Source organism: Catharus ustulatus, chromosome 6 (genome assembly GCF_009819885.2).
Source record: "Catharus ustulatus isolate bCatUst1 chromosome 6, bCatUst1.pri.v2, whole genome shotgun sequence".
NCBI classification, from domain to species: Eukaryota; Metazoa; Chordata; class Aves; order Passeriformes; family Turdidae; genus Catharus; species Catharus ustulatus.
This window is the reverse complement of record NC_046226.1, coordinates 47547589-47562086: the sequence shown is the minus strand read 5'-3', so window position 1 is coordinate 47562086 and position 14498 is coordinate 47547589. Positions and strand designations below refer to the sequence as shown.

The 14498-nt window shown below is 53.5% G+C and overlaps 1 protein-coding gene across 2 annotated transcripts; it reads left to right on the top strand.

Annotated features, from left to right (window-relative positions):
- Window positions 1–1504: 1504 nt before the first annotated feature.
- On the top strand, window positions 1505–13789 carry IFITM10 (interferon induced transmembrane protein 10). Of its 2 annotated transcripts, none has more exons than XM_033062046.2 (3): window positions 1505–3055; window positions 4107–4521; window positions 12905–13789. In XM_033062046.2, the coding sequence occupies exons 1-3, from the start codon at window positions 2946–2948 to the stop codon at window positions 13052–13054; spliced, it is 675 nt and encodes a 224-aa protein (XP_032917937.1). In that variant the 5' UTR covers window positions 1505–2945; the 3' UTR covers window positions 13055–13789. The 2 variants fall into 2 exon arrangements, with proteins under 2 accessions (XP_032917937.1, XP_032917938.1); XM_033062047.1 differs by having other exon boundaries at window positions 3051–3123.
- The last annotated feature ends 709 nt before the right edge of the window (window positions 13790–14498 follow it).

Below are 14498 nucleotides of genomic sequence, written 5' to 3'. Positions count from 1 at the left end.
TTACTGCACCATCTCTGCAGAACTCCATGCACATGACAATATGGTATTTCATACTCTTCATTAAATGTCTCCATTAATGCAAAGAACATCAAATTGTTCATTACATGTCCCCTTAAATAGTAGGGTTCTAGGCACTGACCCCCAGGGCTGTTTTCATGGACCTGATCCTTCTCCAAGCAATTCTGTTTAGGGCTTTACCAAAAGCCCATTAACAAGGACCTGCCTGAGGAGGATGATGAGACCCCTCATTTGTGGAGATGACTTGCTCATCTGGTTGGCTCAGCAATTTGTTCATTTGGGAACCTATTTTTATTCAGCATGAATGACTAAGCACATCGTTTTGGGGGCTGATGGCTTTTCCTTTTTCCGCTCTTTCTTGGATTTATTTATTTTTAGGTTTCTTTGGGAGGGAAGAGAAGCAGTGTGCAGGATGAAAGCTCAGAGAACAGGAGACAGATCAAGGGAGAGTGGGAAGATTGAATTTACCCCTCCAAGTGTCAGGCTGCCTTACTGCTTATGGAACTTAGCAATCCATTGAGGAATTTTATAGGGTTAATAGGAAAGGAACATTCAGGAGGCTGTGGACTTTTTCCTTCAGAAATAAAATAGAAAAAAAAGCAGGGTCAGGTTCTGCTAATGGTTTTCTGAAGAGCTTGAGTAGGATTTGAGATGGAAGATTTTCTCACAGGTCTTACAGCCCTGATTATGCTACAGCCCACATGTCTCTAACGTGATTACAGGAGAATTGCTCTGGGCAGGAAGCATCCTTCTGTTCTGTTTGTCCCGTGCTGAGCACAAGGGGAATCCAGCCTTGATACCACAGTAATGCAGATTATTCATACCCCACCTTTTATTTGAAAGGAAAGTAGTCCTAGGCCATGTGGTTGAGAGCATGCCTGCATGACCTTTGAAGATCCCTAAAAAAAGTGGAGGAGGGTTAAAACAATGCAGAATATTGAGGGGTTTTATTCCTTCCATTTTTTATGTCAGTTCTCTGGGGGAAGGGTCACATGAGTGGTTTTTGAACCAGTGATGCTGCATATATGCCACTGTGGTCCACGTAATAAACCTCTCACATCTCACACTTAACATCGAGGAAGATGATGAATCACTAACCCAAAGGCCAAAAAGTGCTCTGCAAACTGGAGGGATGACCTGGTACCTGGAGAAGAGGAAAAGCAGCTATCCAACCTCCCTGACCTTTCAGCCCTATTCATACCAGGGAATGGGACTGTCTCTGTTGATCTCACATTCCCCTCCATCACTCTGCTGCCTCCTCTTGCCTGCTCGAAACCCCCTCTGACCTTTTTCTCTGCTCACCCTCCATCCCTGCCTGACATTAAGAAGAGGAGCAGCCTTACCCACACAACTTGCCCCAGACAAATGAACAGCAGGCTCATCACAGCTCCAGTCTGCACCCATGGGTTTTCATTGTTTCTCCTGAGCCTGCAGGGAGTATACTCTGCACAGGTGAGTTTGTCCAAGCCCTCCAGAAAAGCTGACGACAGCTGGCCATGGCTCTGCCTCTCCTGCAAACCTCTTAATCCCACAGGAGCATCACTCTCGCCCTAGCACTGCCTCTGTTTCTTAGCAGCTTCTTGGAGAGAGACCTGGGTTTCATCACAGGCAGCCGTAGCGCTAATAAAACCTTCTTTACTTTGGCAGGACCCAGTGCCACTCCAGCAGCGATAAATCCTGAACCAGAGGGCAATTTGTCCTTTTTTAACCAATGCAGGCACCTTCAGAAGGATTAAGCTGGTCTCATGGCAACTGGACCTCCTCCAGCCTCAGAGGTCTGTGAATATGTAAGAAGTTCCCCCACATCACACCAACTCACAGGGATGAACACAGGGTGGGTGCCCCTACACTGGAGCCAAACCTGCCTGTGAAGAGCTGAGTGAATTACCATCCTTATTTCTTAGCTCAGCACTTTGTGGGTAGGCTTAAGGCTTTTCCAGAGGATTTCCCTTTCCTTGCAGTTTCTGCTCACACGAACTTTTGTTCTACCCACCCTGTTTCCAGTACTCTGGGAATTTCTCCTCTACCCTTCCCCAGCGCCACAGCTGAACTGCTTGCTGCAACAAGGCCACCTGCACCAGGCTGTGTCACTGTAGGGTGACACAGCGTGTCCTTGTGTCCTCACCCTCCCTGTGCCACGGCTGCATCCTCCTGAATGACCTGCAAACTGTCCCTGCACGGCACCAGCTGCTCTCCATCATCATGTCTCTGGGGGGATGCTACTGCAGCACCCTAGAGCTGGGATTCCGTGCAGTTTCCAGAGCAATGGGAGGCAGCAAGCACATCCCTGATCCTGTGCTAAGCCTGGGCACAGCCAAGCCCTCCCGGCCTTGACCAGCCTTCGTGGCAACCCCAGCCCCTTCCCCTAAAGCAGCCACATGCCATGCATCCTGCTGCCGGGGTTCTCCCACCCCTGCCTGCACTGGGATTTGCTCCATGCCAGCAGGATCTATTACCTCACACATAGGATTTTTCCCCTTTCCATTCACCCCCTCGCGACCAGAGCCCATTTTTCCCCATAGCATTGCATCACCACCACCACCTCCCGTCGTTAATTCCGGTTGTCCCCATGCACTCCTGCCACACTTGTTTTAGTTTTTCACCCGGGTCCATAGCGGTAATCCCGCAAACAAGGCGGCAGCGAGTCCCCGCTACCAAGGGCTCTGTGGGTGACACTGGGGAGAGCAGGGCCGAGCACCCCCTCCTGATGCTCGGGGAAGCCGCTCGGCCGGGGCCCAAGAGATGCCCTTCTCCAGCGGGGCGCTACCGGGATGCTCCAAGCAGGAGGTGACGTCCCAGTGGGGGGGACACGAGGAGAAGGGCTGAGACACGGAGGAGCTCTCCTGCGTGAAGCATGTTCGGGGGGAGAGAGGGGGCTGCAGGTTGACCTTCCCATCCCCTAACTCCCCCCTGCCCATCCCTAGTCCATGGGTGCCCCTCTCCCCGCCCTTCCCTCCTCCTTCAACTCCAGCGCCGAGGAAGCCGAGCCGGAGGCAGTGCTGAGCCGGATATGCAGCGACTCCCCGCATCCCTCCTTGTGAGTATCCCTCGCTCCTCCCGATGCCTTCGGAGGAGAGCGATGGACGGACGGACGGGCAGCCAGAGGTGGACTAGTCTCTCCTATTTGCAAAGCTAGGGCGGAGGGGAACTTCTTCTTATATCCCCTTCCCCATCCTCTGTCTTCATCCCCTCTTCCCCTCCTCCTCTTCCTCCACCTCCCAGCCACGATATCCTTAAAAAAAAAAAAAAGGTGGGGGGAGGGGGTATGGGGAACCTGCTGGCAGGTGGAAGGAACCGAGAAATGGAATCACATCTGGAATCCCGCAAAGACTAGGAGAGTCAGGGAAAAAAAATCCCCCCCCCAAAATACCCACCCCACTAAGGAGGGAGGGAGGGCGGAGGGGCGGGCTGCTCTGCCGCACCGGGAGACCCGCTCCGCCCGCAGCCGAGCCACCAGCTCCCATCCCGGCATGGGACAGAAAGGAGAAGGCCCCGACAGACAGACAGACAGACAGGCGGGCGGGGACGGCTGCGGGGGGCTGCAGCGGGCAGCGGCTGGCAACTCCCTCGCAGCCCCCCCGGCGCTTCCCAAGTGTTTCTTTCTGCTTTTATTTGTCTCCTTTTTTAAAAACAAAACCCAAACCACGATTTCCCCGGTGGCGATGGCAGGCGGGTCACGCAGGCCAGCGGGCAGCGGCGGGGGGGGCCATGGCAGAGGGGGAGGGAGGGAGGGAGAGAGGGAGGGAGGGATGGAGGGATGCTGCCCGCCCTGCCCGCGCCTCTGCCCCCGCCGCGGGGCCGGGGCCGGCGGCAGCTCCGCGCCGAGGCGGCCGCGCCGTGGTCCCCGGGTGTAGCGGTGCTCCCTCCTCCCTCTCCTGCCTGCCCTACTCTCCTCCCTCTCTCCTCTGCCCACTCCCTCACTCCTCTCCCTGCTCTCTCCTCGCTCTCCCGGTCCCTCTCTGTCTCTCCTGCCTTCTCCCCACGTCTCCCTTTCTCTGCTCCTTCCCCCCCATTCTTCTCTCCCCCTGCCCCCTGCCTTTCGATCCCCTCACCCCCAATTTTCACGGGGGGGCTTTTCGCTTTGCCAGGGCAGAGCGCGGTGACGCCGCGGCAGCCACCACGGAGAGGACACAGGACCCCCCCTTGGGCCCGCCATGCCCCTTTGAGGGGGTGGCCTGGACCCCGAGACCCCCGCAGGGCCCCCCGCAGGGCTGCTTCGCCTGCATCGCCAAGCCCCCAGCTCTCCGGCAAGCTTCGCCCGTCCTGTCTCCTTCTTCTGCCGTTTATCTCATGGAGAGCAAGAGCTGCAAAGGGGACAGCCTGCGCCCGGCGGTCCCGTGCAAGCACTCGGTGGAGAAGAAGACCATGACCAACCCCACCACTGTCATCGAAATCTACCCTGACACCACCGAGGTGAACGACTACTATCTCTGGTCCATCTTCAACTTTGTATACCTCAACTTCTGCTGCCTGGGCTTCATCGCCTTGGCCTATTCATTGAAAGTGAGTACTGAGCGTGAGGCTCGGGTAGGGGGTGACCAGGCAGGGGGGAAGCGTTTGGGGCTTGTGCCTGATGTGAAACACATCTTTGCCACCCACATGAGAGGCTGCAGACAATGGGGATGGGGATGGGAAGAGCTGAGGAGCCTGGGATGTTACTTCAGGTGGGGAAAAGGCGCTTTCACTTGCTCCAAGTACCCTCAGAGGATCCTCTGTACCGCAGCAGCAGGGTGACAGGCAGGCAACACAGGACTGCTTTGGCTCATGCTGCACCTGCAGGCTCTAGGTCCCTTATTTGGGATCCTGGCTGCTAGAGATCATCAGGATAGGACACAGCAGCATTGGATGGTCAGGCAGGAGCAGTAAGAAGCAGCCAGCCAGAATCAACCATCAGCTGGCAAGTTGCAGGGGGTAAGAAGCTTGCAAAGTGCAGGGCGATCCTGCCTGTTTCTTTCTTGCCCTCTCCGTAATTAAAACACCAGAGCTCATGGCCAGCTTCCCCCACCCCGAGCCCTATAAATGCCAAAAGATGCCCTGGAGACCTTCCAGGATCACGGGAATGGTGAGAAGGTGGCAGAGAGTGCAGGGGGCTTCCCACAGTGACGGGTTGTGGGGATACAAAGCTTGCTGTTGGAGAGGCTGATGGCATGGAGCACAGCCCACGATGGGAATGGGACCAGGTTATTATTTCTGATAGCTGCAGGGGAGAGCAGCCCGGCAGGGATGGTGCCTGGCAAACAGACAGCCCCTTGGCATCTGCCAGGAGAGAGGGGCCTGGGCTGCCCTCCCCTTCCCTGCCTGCCAGATGCAAAACTAACTGAATGGATGTGCAGAGAGCCCGGGGCGGCTGGGTGGCCCGGAGAGGAGCTGGCTGATTTGTTTTGGCAGGCAGCATTTAGAGGAAGGCCAGGGTGCAGACGGGCTTCGTCACAGAAGCAGATCAATTAACCCCATAGAGCTCCTGTGAGCTGGACTGTGAGCACCCAGCACTGCAAGGAGGCTGCTCCCAACACTGTCAGGGTCCCCATCAGAAAGGCTCAGGGACAAGCCTGCAGCCCTGTGTCCTGAGCTCACCCAGCACTGGCCTTGTGGTGCCTGCCTCAGTTTCTCGTTCCCCAAGATGGGAGATGAGCTCTCATCCATTGCCTGTGCAGGAGGCTCTGCTGCTGCCTGAAAGAGGTACTTAATAACTAAAATCATCCTGGGGCGAAGCATCACCACAAGCAAAGGGCAAATCCAGTCAGCAGCAGACTGGTATGAGTTGGGGGAGCAAATCCCTTATCACCCCTCATACCTTGATCCAGCAAGGGAAGAAAAAACTGGCTTCCTCCTCATTTTTTAACCCTTTTCTTGTCTGTGTCTGCCTTTAACAATTGACATCTTTCCCATGGAAGAGGCTACCATGAGTATCTGGGTCCATGTGGTTCTTGCTGCTGCAGCAGTGAGGGCAGGACAGCCTGAGAACAGGGCTGACCCATCTCCTGGTGACAGGATAGAGTAGGGCCTGCCACCTGCAAAGCTTTTAGAGGCTGGACCCTTCGCTATCCTTAACATGGGGTGGAAGGAAGGGCAAAGCCCAGAAGTTACCCAGGGCCTTGCACCAGAACAGAAGCATGGACTCGTCATCTGTCTGCTAAGATCTAGAGGATACAAACTCAAGCATGAAAAAAAGAGGCAGTGGTGAGGGAAGGCAAATGGGAAATTTGCTCCAAATCAGAGAAAGGAGAATAGAAGATGGCTGTCAAAAACCAGCCTTGGTTTTTGGACTGAGAAGGCGGTAGTTGATGGGATGTAACCGTGGTACCCAAACAGAGGTAATGCTGAGCGGGTAGAAATAACTCTGCTCTGGTTTTGGAGCTCCCCAGTGGCTGTGACTCTGTGGCAGGGGGAAAATAGAAACAAAATGTCCCTCAGAGGCAGAGGACAGAGCTAGCAAGTTCCTGAAGGGATGCAGAGTGCTCTCACGAGCTGCTGTTGGGGTGGGTGCTGAGAAGCAATGCAGACGCTGGGGCAGTAGCAGGTCTGCCCTGGGGAAGGCTGGGATGTTCAGAAAGGCAGCTGTGTTCCTTATCCACAGCTGCTGCAGGGATCTTCACAACACCCTAGCCAGGCTGGGTGTTATGGGTATTTCTCCAGAAGCATGTTTTCTTCTCTTTTACCGTCAGTAATGTTTTTCCCAGAAGTTCAGAGAAAACAGGAGCAAGAAATGTCCTGAGGATAGATGTCCCTTTAAACACACTTCTCTTGTTCCTCTGCAATTAAATGTAAGAACGTTTGAGCAGTAGGCACTTGAAGTCCAGCCTTTCTAGGACTGTGGTCAGAAGGGACTGACTAAGGTGCTGTAGGAAGGAGAAGAGTGAAGCTGCACCTTCCTCTCCCTGAGCCTCTTGTGGGATCCCTGACAGCAGAGCCCTCAGCCCGTGGAACACAGGTTTCCTCAAGGGCCACCAGTGCAATGATGCCATTAAGTGGTTCCTGGGTTACAGCTTTTACACTTCCTTTAAATAACTGAAACATCTAGCAACTTCAGGAATCATTGTTTTCATTATCAGAAATGGCATTTTCAATTCCCTGTCATAAAGGTCACCTGCTTCTGACAGATTCATACTGTTAATAAAGCAGTATCTCCTTTGTAACCCAAGTGCATGAGCTGTTTCAGTATATATCTTAGCACACCCTAGCATTTCTTCTGGTTTCAGCAGCTTAATGCCCACAGTGGAAGACAGATATATCCCTGGTATATTACTGTGAAGCTGTCTCCTTCCTCATGCCCTATTTTATTGGTTTCAGCAACATCTGGGAAAACGGGCATGTCTGCCCGGCCTTTTGCATGCTAGCTACAGCCTTCTAGATTTCTTTCTGCAGGGAAATGCTATTTCATGGTGACAACCACTTACTAAAAAAATGTCAAAAACTCCCACTCCAGCACCAAAGAATTTGTGAAGGAAACACGTGAAGTGAGGTGAGGGCAGAAACTGTGACATGCAAGGCAGGTTCTGTGTGACAGACGTCAGAGCCAAGCACTCTGCAGGAGTGTGGCAGCACACGTCATCTTTATTTACCCCATAGCAGGCCAGATCCCCAGCAAACACAGCTTACTGGGCTGCAACGGTGTCACACAACTCACGGATCCCTCCAGGGGTCATTTCTAGCATCTCAGGCTTCTCAAGGTCAGCCTCCCAGAGTGCAAGCCAGGCACTCGCATCTAATCATGTGTGCTGGATGCTGGGGGAGAAGAGATCAACAGCAGGACCAGGGAAGTTAGAAACCCTAAAGTAACCCCAGCCAGCACAGATAAAAGTATCACTCCAACAGCAATGCTTTGGATTCGGTTGGTTTTGATCAAAAGCAAATGTTGTGGTCTGATATTCAGCAACTCCCTCCCTTCCCCTTTCCCAGCTCCAAGTGGTAATGAATGATGCATCAGTGCCTGGTGGCAGGAGATCTCACTTCAGTTGTTCAGAGGTTCGTCTCTGGAGACTGTCAGGGTGAGCCAAGTCCTTCTCTGTACCCGTTGTGCCATGAGGCTGGAGATCAGAGAGATCAGAGGAGCTGGGATCTGAGATGAGCCGCAGTGTGGATGCCTCGCTGTGGCTCTATAGCAATGAAGATGCCAAGGAGCCTTGCTGGCTTTTTAAGCCTCACCAGCAGTCCACAGCATTGCTTGCAGAGTTTTCTTGCCCCTTGAGGTCATGGAAATATGCCAAGCTCTTTTGCCCTCTCTCTGCCCAGCCCTTAGCACACAGCTGTGGGCACGACTGTTTGCCTTCCCCTCTTGCCACTTGTTGATCTTCCTTGTTTTGAGTGGAAGCAGCCCAGCACAAATCCACAGCTATTTATTAACCCTGAGAAGCTGCCGCACCCAACCTCTCAGGCAGGCTCTCATCCTGCTTTTCAGAAGGAGCAATGGTTTATGGATGTGGGTGAAATGCAGGGGTGACAGTCCCGTGACGCCAGTGCCAATGTGGTGGAGGCACGTGGGCTGGAGAGTTCTTGAGAAATTCACAGAGCAAACAAATCCAAGGATCGCCTCCAGAGCTCCTTCTGTGCAGGGACATGGCGCTCTGCATAGAAATGGGTTTACTGACAACCAGCTGTGGGCTTCCAGGCTGCCTTAAAAACAGCCTCATTAGACTTGTTATCAACAAACCATTTGTCTCCTTCTGCAAGCTGAGGCAGCACTTTTTACTAGAGCAGCAAGTTTGCTGCTCCCAAAAATGAGAGGGGCTGAGCCTCAGGGCAGAGAGGGGGCAGTTGGGAGGGAGTGGGGTGGTAGGAGAAAAGGGGAGCACTTGGAGAGGAAGCAGAAGGCAAAACCCCAAGGAAACAAAGGGCAGAGAATGGTGATGAGAGGGAGGAGAGAGAGAACCCTTGGGCACTGGCACTCTGGAGGTGTGGGAGGACACAGTGAGATGGAGATGTTGGAAGACAAGGTGAGCAGCAGGGAGGCGACAAGCAAGAGGGCATGGATGGAAAGGCCACACTGCCTGTTGCTGGTGGGAAAGGAGAGGGGAAGGAAGAGGAGAATGGTTTGCATGTTACAGCAGAAAAGCTGGCTGTGTTTCATGTAAGGACAGGCATGGAACAAGAAAGAAGTTTTGTAAGTTGCCAGCCTGGATCAGAGGTGAGCTCTGCCTTGTCCAAGGGAGATCTTCAAAGATGGCACCACGGAGTGCTTGGAGATGCCCAGGGAAACCCCAGTCAGCAGATGTAATTACCCTGACAAAGCAGGGCCAAAAATCCCCATCTAGTTTTAGGCAAGGTGAGAAGGGTCAAAGGGATGATGAGACGAGTCTGTGACTAAGAAAACACCACACCTGGGTCTGGGGTGGAAGTTCAGCCTTGTGACCTTGGGGACCTGCCCCTCACCATGCTTCATCTCTCTGGCTATGGAAGGAATCAGCTTCCAGGGCTCCCAGAAACTCGTGCACCAGCTGCCAGCACATTATGATGATGCTGGCCACAGGAGCATGAAAATAGGAAAAGTTGAAGCTGGGCTATAAAAAAGACACCAGCATCTCCTTAAGGACAAAGCAGGGAAGGAGCTGAAACACTTATCTGCTCTCCAGGAGAGCTCCTCCAGAGCCTGGCTCAGTTGCCACAGCAGGACCTTAAAGGGAGACATCTGGAAGCATCTAGGGGTTCAGGGCCATTCAGGAGGAGACAAGGCTGTCCTGGAGAGATGTGGGAAGCAGGAGATGAGAGAGGTGTGTAAGGAGAAACTCCTTTTCATTGTACTTTAAGTCCACAAGGGCCCTTGCACTTGTCGGGTGCTTAGAGGCTCCATTTCAGCATAAATTATTGTGGGCAATCAGGCATGATTTTCATGAGGGTGACCACTGAAGCCTTAGGGGTTGGCAGGAGTGTGTGGGTGAAACTAGCTGGAGGTGCAGGGAGAGGAGGGAGCTGGGTGCATTTTGGTAGGAGTCAAAGGCAGCCATCATTTGCACCCAAACAGCAGGAAAGAGAAGAGATGGAAGGGACAAAAAAAAAAAAAAAAAAAGGAATTGTGGGGAAATGGTGTCACTGGGGAGGGGGCAGCCCCAGGCACCCCTCACCACAAATGCTCAGCAACAGCAGCATTACAGGAACAGGGCCAAGGGGAGAGCCATGGGAAAGTTAAGGAGAGGCAAGTGTGAACTGGTATTGGATGGGAGATGCTACTGGGAGAGGCTGCTGGGAGCACTGGAGAAGGCTGAGCATGGAAATTAGGGTTGTAGGGCGCCCCAGGGCCAGGAGGAACAGGTGAGGAGTAGGAGAGAGCTGGGGCCAAGAGGAACTGGGCTCACAAAGGTAAAGCGGCTTGGCTGCGGGAGGGCTGCAGAGCTCGGTGTGCTGGCTGTGCCGGTCTGCTGGAGAAACCTCTGTCTGCCTGGCAAACGCTGACAGCAAAGCCAGCTTGCCTGCGGCGGAGAGCCTGGGCTACAGTGCAGGAAGGGGCAAAAGGTATTTGCTCCGTGTCGGTTTTGCCTGAGGCAGCCGCACCGCTGGGAAGAGGAAAGTGTGTGAAAGCTTCAAAGAGTCTGCTGGGAGCAGCAAGCAGGATTTCTGGCCTGAATCCAGCACCTCTGGGGCTTCTCAGCAGTGCGTGAGGAGGTGCCAAATGCCTGGTGCTGCTGAGCCCAGGGGTTTTTGGGAGGATGTTAAACTTACTGAATAATTTCAAATGTGAGTCATCCCGGACATTGAGCTGACACAGAAAGGCATGTGGGCTCCCGGCTTGATGCCTTCTCAGAGATCATCTCCTGTGCTGAGAGCTCCAGCCAAGTGTGCCCCAAAGACACGTGCAGCTTGTGACTGTCCCCTCTCTGCAATCCCAGAAGGATGCTCAGCTGAGCACGCTACAGCAGGGCAATGAGTAGATGGCCCCAGCTCCAGGCTCCAATGAGCAGGGCACATCAGAGGCCAAGGACATGGCATGGTTTGATTTAATACAAGTATGAAAAATAGGCTCATTCTTGCCTCTGTGCTTGCCAGCACCAGATCCTGTGGGTCTCATGCCAACAGTAGCTTCCTTACCTACATTTCAGAAGATCAGGGTTTGCTTGTGCAGAGAGGTCCTCATTGGCGTGGTGGAGAGGAGGAATGTTGCTTGAGGGTCTGAAATGCAGTTTTGGAGGACTCAAGAACCAGCGCGACTCAGTGGGAACAAGGGGTGCAGCAACCCTTCCCCATGTCCAGCAGAAGGCTTTCAAGACAGCCCTGTGGGTAAGCACTGCAGGAGGAAGAGAGAAAAGTCTGTAAGATGTGGTCTGAATCTGTTGCAGTGTCTTTTTGGAAAGCTCCTGATCGATAAAAGCCTTTTAATATTCCTCAGTCTGACTCTGGTGCTGGTTTTTGCAGCTTGCTACCCACATTTGCTGTCCAGCCAGCAGTGCCCTGTGGGGCTCTCACTGCCGGCAGCAGTGCAGGCAAAGGGCTCACAGCCCCACTCCCCACAGCCCCCACCCCAGAGCAGGCAGTGGGGCAGGCCCTGCCACACCCTGGGCACCCTGCTTGGATATGGGAAATGGATGAGAGATCGAGTGTCCTGGTCCTTGTGTTCATCCTTGTGGCTCCAGCTGGCTGAGTCTGCTGAGTGCTGGCTGAAGGGGCAGCCTGGGGACAGGGACATATCCCTGCCAGGAAGCAGTGCAGTCTGACCCCTCCTCTGCTGGGATCCAACTGCAGAGCTGCTGCTGGTGGACAGTGCCTTCAGCTGCCCGGCTGTGCCATCTCTGCCTGCCTGGCTGTGCTGCCACTGCCTGGCTGTGCCATTGCTGCCTGGCTGGCTGTGCTGTCACTGCCTGGCTGTGCCATCCACTGCCTCATAGTACCATTTCTGCCTGCTCACAGCATCATTGCCTGGCTGTGCCATCTGCTGCCTTGCAATGCCATCCTTGCCTTAGAGTGCCATGTGCTGCCTGGCTCTGCCTTCTGCTGCCTGGCAGTGCCATCCTCTGCCTGGTAATGCCATTGCTGCCTGACAGTGTCATCTGCTGCCTTGCAGTGCCATCTGCTGCCTGCTAATGCTGTCGCTAGTACATCAGAAATGCCCGCTAGTGGCACTGCTGCCTGGCTGTGCCATGCACTGCCTGGCAGCCTGGAAGAGGGGGGGACAGGCCAGTGACACGGACATGCACAATCATCGCCCGCTGCAGAGCAGTCCCAAGGAAAGCCCGTAAAAGTCCCAGCCCGTAGGATAATGAAGGGAGCAGATTGTGCTGTCAGGATAGAAAACTGCCTGTGGCAGAGATGCTACACAATCCGCATAAGACCTGCAAAAGGAAAGGAACTCATTAACCCAGGACTACTTAATATGCTGGAGGCTGGTGCGCAGCCCTGGAGCTGCAGTAGGATGCCGTGCCAGGTTTCACCCGCTCGGCCCCTCAGTGCAGACCGAGGCACGGGATGCACACCAAAACCGCAGCCAGCCTTCCCCCTTGTGGCTGGGTGAGCTGAAGCCTGGCACTGCAGGGCACTGTGACACGGTGGGAAGCGTGCTTTAGTGCCTGTGTGCCTGCGGTGTACAATGGCATCTCAGTTCCTTTGTGCAGGCTCCAAATTACTCTGCCCTACTCCGGGGACCGTGGGGCCCTGTTCTGCCTGGTTGGTAACAGCTATGGGTCACTCCTTCAGGTCTTCTCTGCTTCCAAGAATTTCCAGCCCACAGGTATTACAGTGCTTGGCTTCACAAGCTCAACCCATAGCAGACACGGGGTGCAAACCTCACCTCAGGGTGTTTTATGGCACCCCAAGTGCTCAAATACAAGGAGGCCCAGCCCAGCCCTCATCTGTGTACAAGTAACCACATTCAGGTGCACTGGGTTTTGTGGCTGTTGCTTGAAACAAGCTATGTCTTTCATATGTGTTGCAATCACTTTATTTAATTAACATTTTCTCTCAGGTCCGGGATAAGAAACTCCTCAATGACTTAAATGGAGCAGTTGAAGATGCCAAGACAGCCCGGCTTTTTAACATCACCAGCTCAGCCCTTGCCACCTTCTGTATCATCCTTATCTTCATCTTCCTGCGATACCCTCTCACTGACTACTGAGTGAGGCCAACAGCAGCTGCCGCCGCCAAAATGCCTCTATGCCAGAAGTGTCTGCAGTTTCTTGTAGCAAGGACACACAAAACAAACCAACCACTACACCTTGATTGCCAAAAACAAAAAGTGAATTAAATACATAAATAAAAGTTAAATTAGTTTATCAGCCCAGCTGAGCATACCCTTCTTGCCCTGAAATGGTATGTGAACAGCTGAAGGTAAGGGTTGTACTCTTATACATGTACAGGAAGAAAAACAGACCAAGAAATACTTGTTTTATGGCCAACAAGCTGTGTGAAAAGAGCGTGCAAAGCCCAGAGCTATGCACACTTAGTGGCAGACAGCTGATCTCTAGGGAGCAGTGGGGTTCTGTGGAGCTGGACACACATACAGTGATTGATGGGGATCATGGCAGGGCTGGCTCACAACATATCAGGTGTGTTCAGACCGCCCCACCACCCCCAGCTTGTGGGGGCTTCTTTTCCTTTTTTTCTCTTGAATTTCATCCACTGGTTCAAACAACTCCCAAACCCTGGAGAGCCGAAGGTGTTAGGAAGTTCATGCTGGGGAGCCCCAAAGCCTCCAGAGAAACCCCAAAATATTAAAGGGCAGGTTTCTCCTGGGGATCTCCCAGCAGTGCTGAGAAGGAAAGCACCTTCTGGAGAACTCGCCTAAGCCACCTAAGTGGAGTGCTACTGTATTTCTGTAAACAGTCAATAAAAAGATACCTCTGATCTGTGATGCTGCTGGGGTAATTCCTTCCTTAGCAGGGCTGGGCTCCTGGTCTCTGTGGGCTGGCAAGAGAAAATGCTAATGTCACCAGCAGCTGCTGGGAAGAGATTTAAAGCAGGAGTGAGGGATGCTGCTGCAGGTCGGGGCCGCATGCAGCCGTGAAGGAGAGCACAGACCCAGATTTAAGAGCAGAGACCTCGGTGACTCCTTGATGGACGATCTATGACAAGCAGGCAAAGGCTGCCAGGCACGCAGGGCCCCCCTCCCCTACTAGGACCAACGCTGAAGAGAGAAATAAATGGCTGCAGTCTGAACTGGCTGCTACTGCAGCACTTCCCAGGGTCATTATGAAGAGCCAGATTTCAGAGACGACGTGTGTTTGCCACTGAAACAGGCAGGAGCTCAGGGCTCTGCCCAATAGCTGCCTGCAGCTGCCTGTCATGCTGCAAATCAACTCACCCTGACTTGAAAACACCCATAAATGAATGACAAGACCAGCACTAAAATACAGCCTATCAGCCCTCTGACCCTTCATCTCATCTCATATGCCACATCTGCCTCATCTTTTCCCAACTGTCAGATGACCTCATGCCAAGGGACACCAATCACTGCAGACCAGCCATGGAGCTGGGAGAAGGCATCAGGATCCACCTTTGCACCCACCCTGAAAGCAGAGGTGAAACAAGACATGGGGAATGCAGACAGGCTGTCATGGGAC